Source organism: Microtus ochrogaster, chromosome 10 (assembly GCF_000317375.1).
Source record: "Microtus ochrogaster isolate Prairie Vole_2 chromosome 10, MicOch1.0, whole genome shotgun sequence".
NCBI lineage: Eukaryota > Metazoa > Chordata > Mammalia > Rodentia > Cricetidae > Microtus > Microtus ochrogaster.
This window is the reverse complement of record NC_022016.1, coordinates 7411638-7416337: the sequence shown is the minus strand read 5'-3', so window position 1 is coordinate 7416337 and position 4700 is coordinate 7411638. Positions and strand designations below refer to the sequence as shown.

General features: G+C 54.2%; 1 protein-coding gene across 2 annotated transcripts in view; it reads left to right on the top strand.

Annotated features, from left to right (window-relative positions):
* The window catches only part of Col27a1 (collagen type XXVII alpha 1 chain), a 118580-nt gene that overhangs the window by 41849 nt on the left and 72031 nt on the right, over positions 1–4700 (top strand). For both annotated transcript variants that reach the window (XM_026782238.1, XM_013348212.2), the window contains exons 11-12: positions 978–1031; positions 2011–2055. In XM_026782238.1, coding sequence (XP_026638039.1) covers positions 978–1031; positions 2011–2055 — 99 coding nt within the window. The remainder of the gene's footprint in view (positions 1–977; positions 1032–2010; positions 2056–4700) is intronic.

Here is a 4700-nt window from a genome sequence, read left to right as displayed (position 1 = left end):
TGTGTGTGTGTGTGTGTGTTCCCCCCTTCTTGGTTGTGAGGTTCTCAAGTGTGAACTCTAAGATGGCTACTTTCCCACAATGTCAGAGAAGACATGTCTGGGTGCTTAGCATGTGCAGAGCATTGGGTTGGATCTAGTAGGGAGCTGTGCTCGGCAAGCATTTGCTTTTGCTGTAGTTGCATAAACTGCTGCACAGTGTCTAGACTGCAGAGTGGTGCAAGTCCTGTGCTAGATCCTGGCCCTTACATTACCAGATGACAAGGAGGCGTAGAAGATGCACCATTTACAGAGTACTGGGTGGTGCTGGGGCAACGAGCCTGCATGTTGGGCACTAGACAGGAGAGCACAGGGTGGGTGATGCCCATCATGGTCCCGCCACCATGATGTAGGTAGGATATGCCTGTTCGAGGGCTCAGAGGCTGGAAATCAGGTATGTTCTATCTGGCCCAGGGATAATGGTGACATGCCTGGCTGACACTTGAGCTGAACACAAGTTATTTGAATTCAAATTGGTAGCCCCTCTAGTCTGTGGGGTCCTTGCCAGGGTTAACTCAGAAGCACCCATGTGCCTAGCATAGTGTCAGCTCTCTGGGATGGCCATGCTGACTGGCAGTACTTGGCACCCAGGATGGGTGCAAGTCCCCAGGTCCAGGACCTCAGAGTCTTTCAGGAAGCACTATAGGGAACACCGTCAAGGCAAGCAGATCCCACAGCCCTGCAAATCTAACCTGGGCACGAGCTTCCTTCCACAGGTCATCCTACGCTGCCCTCCCTGGTGTGAGCGTATGTGCCTTTGGACTACATCGTGGACGCAGCACCATGCAGTCCACGGGCATATACACTTGCCTCAAGGTCTATGTCATCGAGGACCCCTGGAGCCGTCATCACAGAGGATCGGGCTGTGGGAAGGCAGCAGGGAGGCTGGGGTAACTGCACCCCACTCTCAGCCTCTCTGACCCCCACCTGCTCTCTTCTAGGGTTACATTGGTCTCCCGGGGCTCTTTGGCCTGCCGGGGTTGGATGGAGAGCGGGTAAGTCCTTTTGTCTGTGCCTCATAACCCCCTTCTGTCCTGTCTATCCTGCTGCTGCAGAAGTGCAGCCCCTGAGGGGGGCACCTGGCCAGGGGAGGGCAGTCACCATGTGTTCTAGGTACTTGGGGGGACAGAGACTAGAGAGAGGACTCCATAGATGAGTCTCTAACCAGAACAGACACTGTATTTGAAATATGAGTTCTGCAGGGAAGGCCAGTTGGCTGTTTCGTAATGAAGTTTATTGGCCATAGCCATGCTTATAACTTACCACTATTTGTAGGGTCTTTCCTGCCGCAGTGACAGGGCTGAGTAGCTGTGACAGGCCACCCACAGGGCCCCAAGATGTCTCTCCCTCCCTTTCACACGTGGCCACTCATCGCTGGCACAGGCACTTGGCTGCTTTGTAAAATAATGGGAGGCTTGTGTGGGAGAAGGGTGGGGACAGAGACAGGTGTCAGACGCCAGACCAGGCATCCCAGACACGGTCATGGCAGCTTTGGTGGCAGCAGAGACGGGGGACACCATGGATGCCTGGCTCTGTCCTGGGCCCTGGGGGTGAGTATAGACTGCCTTCAGGGTGCGTAGGTTTACGATTTCCCAAGATGCCCTGTCATCCAGACGAAGCGTCCAAGTCAGGAAAGAGCTGCCCACGGGCCTTTGGGGCTGGAGACTTTAATACAAGCTCCTTCCCCTCTGAGCCTCTACTTGGAAGCTCAGTTGTAACCCTGTCATTAAGCTAAATATAGAGCATTATAGGAAAGCAGAAGAAGGTGCACTTAGTGAGCACCTGCTGAAGCTGGGAGTGCTGGCAGCTTTCTTTAGGAACTCCCCAAAAAGGGCTCATGAGTCCATGAACCCCCATGCAGCCGGCACTACTGCTCTGTACGAACATTCCAATCTCCTTGGGTCTTCTGCCTGGGTATGGTGGGGGTGGTCCCCCTGGAACCTGATGACGATCTTTCTCCTCTTTCCCCCACAGGGCCTTCCTGGTGTTCCTGGCAAGAGGGGCGAGATGGGTAGGCCGGTAAAGATTTTCCGTGTCTATTATGCAGACTCCACGGGTAGCCCCACCTCCTGCTGACCGTACTGCATGGGTGGTCCCTGAGACCTGGCGCTGTCTGCCTCTCTGCTCTGTTTCTTGGCTGTGGTGTGGGGCGGGGTACCCAGGTATAGCTGCTGGCCTGAGATGCTGCCTGGGATTCCTGCTGCTCTGGGTGGTTCCTCTATCCCTGTGTGCTTCAGTGGCTTGTGGGTGTCTGGGGCTTCTGTCAGTGGCCAGCAGGGACTAGAGGACTTAAGTGCTCACCCATAATGCCATCTCCACAGTGTCAGGTCCCCCACTCAATCAATCTTTGTACATGCGTATACAAGGTTACATGGCTGTAGAGTGGATAGGCCATGATAGGAGTGGGCCCAAGATGACTCAGTGTTTGCCTCTGCCCCCCAAATCTGCTGGCTCTGTCGCTGTAAGGGTTTAGTTTACTTCTTGTTTGGCCGTTGGTGGCGTATAAAGAGAATGGCAAGGCCTAGAGAAGCTAACTATTATCCCAAGGCTTCGCAGTCACTGAACAATTGACTCTTGGAAACACTACACGGTACCAGTATTATAAAAGCAGGTGTCCTCTGCCAGGAACCCATTGGTTCCAGAAGGGGGATGTGAAATTGTTAGAAACAGAGTGACGCGTGCAGCATCCTCTGCTGGGAGGCTCGTGACTAACTGAGACATTCTCCCACCTTTGCCCCCATGGATGGCTTAGCTCTCTGCTGACACCCTGCAGGGTGCTGTCCAGCCTCAGGACCCTGGTTATCTGGCCAGGCTTGCCATTGACCAGAGAATGCAAGTTACTTGTCTAGGGTTGCACAGTAAATAGGCAGCAAACTCGCCTAGGACGCTTGATAGCACAGGGCGCTTTGCGTATGGTCCCGCCTCTCTCCACCCAGTCCTTTCTCCTGAGGAATCCGTGGCTCTCACCCCTGCCTCACCCCTCGTGCTAGAAAGGGAGTGTGTAATTCTGGAAGAAGGTCCAGATATAAACTGTTGGCAGCTGGCAGCTGGCAGAGCGTCTGGCCCGGCTGCTTCAGTCATATGCACAGCAGATGGCGAGCCCTCTCCCAGCCGGAATCTCTCGCTGATTCTAGGCGGCAGTGAGCCCTCTGGTCTAGCTCTCTCTCTCTCTCTCTCTCTCTCTCTCTCTGGATCTGCCATCAGTGCCTTCTGAGACCGGGCCTGCATAGCGTTAGGAAGGCGGCCCCAACACTGGACCAGATGTCCCAGATTGGCTCAGTCTCTTGCTGTGTGACCCAGAGATGCTAAGCACTTGTCCGAGGACACACAACTCTCTGGTTCAGGACAGGGCTTCCTGCCCTGGGCTTTTTCCAGACATCGAATAGGGAAGCAGGGAGTGTATACTCCCACATGGGGAAACTGAGGCCCAAACAGACCAACTGGAGGTCTGGCTAGGATCTCCGTGAGCCTGTGGCCTGCCTGTGCCCATCTCTTCCCTTTGATGGCATTGCTCCGGTGGATTTCCTAGCTGGCTTCACGGATCAGGGTAGGAGATGATCTTCATAGTGAAGTTGGGGGTTGGGAGCCTCAGGGGAGCTTCCCAACAGCACATTTCAAGTACAGTAGGAAGGATGCAAGCTAGACCTGTACAGGAACTTCCAGACATTCAAGAATGTAACTATTATACCCTTTAAAAGTTGGTGGCTCCTGGAGGCTGCTGGATATCCCATGGTGGGTACCAACCCCGACTAGTGGTGTAAAAGTGCATTGCAGCTTGCTGGGGACTAGTTAATGATGCTTTCTTAGCTCCTCTTGCCTAGGATGCAAAGGGGTGTCTGGTTTGCAGGCTCTGAGACATAGTGAAGCTCGGCAGGTCATCTGTTGAATGCTGTCCTGGCCCTGTGTCCACCTGTGGGGCAGAGGAGTAGGTTCTGGAGTCAGGAACATGGCTGAAATGCCTTTAGAGGTCTGGGCCCTTGGCACGTTGCTGTCCACACCTCAGGCCCTCTGAACTGTTGCCATTCAGACAGGGCGGAGCCTTGCCCCTGTCTTTTTTCTTTTGCTGGGCCTGGTCCTGGTCACAGTAGAGACTTTCAGTCCCAGAGGGACCCGACCTGGGGGAGCAGAGGAGCCAAGCAGCAGGCCCGGCAGTGAGCCAAGTTCATTCCTTGGGCCATGGGCCAGGCTGCTGCTGTCAGGGATTGGGGCACCAGAGGACGGAAGTGCGTGCTGCCATGGGCTGACTGCAGTCATATTGTCAAATATACATTAGGCATAGCCAGTAGGCACTGGATGGCCAGCAGGCCAGAGACCCTGGGTAGCTGCTTGGTCTACATGCTAGGCTACATAGCATAGCTACATGCTAGGGAGTGGAGTGGCAGGAACTTTGAATCTGTCCCTGACCAGTGCAGCAAACTGCTGTTCACCTAGGCTTGCTCCATCTTGACCACCTATAATTGTTCTCTCACTTTTAAAAGCTTCAGTATTTCCTAACAGTCTTCTTAAAGAAATCTCTGGATTTCCAAGGGTTGCCCATCCATTAGAGGCAAAGCTGGAGCTGAAGGAGGAGAGCTAGGTGAAGGAGGAGGAGAGCTAGGTGAAGGGGGAGGAGAGCTAGGTGAAGGAGGAGAGCTAGGTGAAGGGGGAGGAGAGCTAGGTGAAGG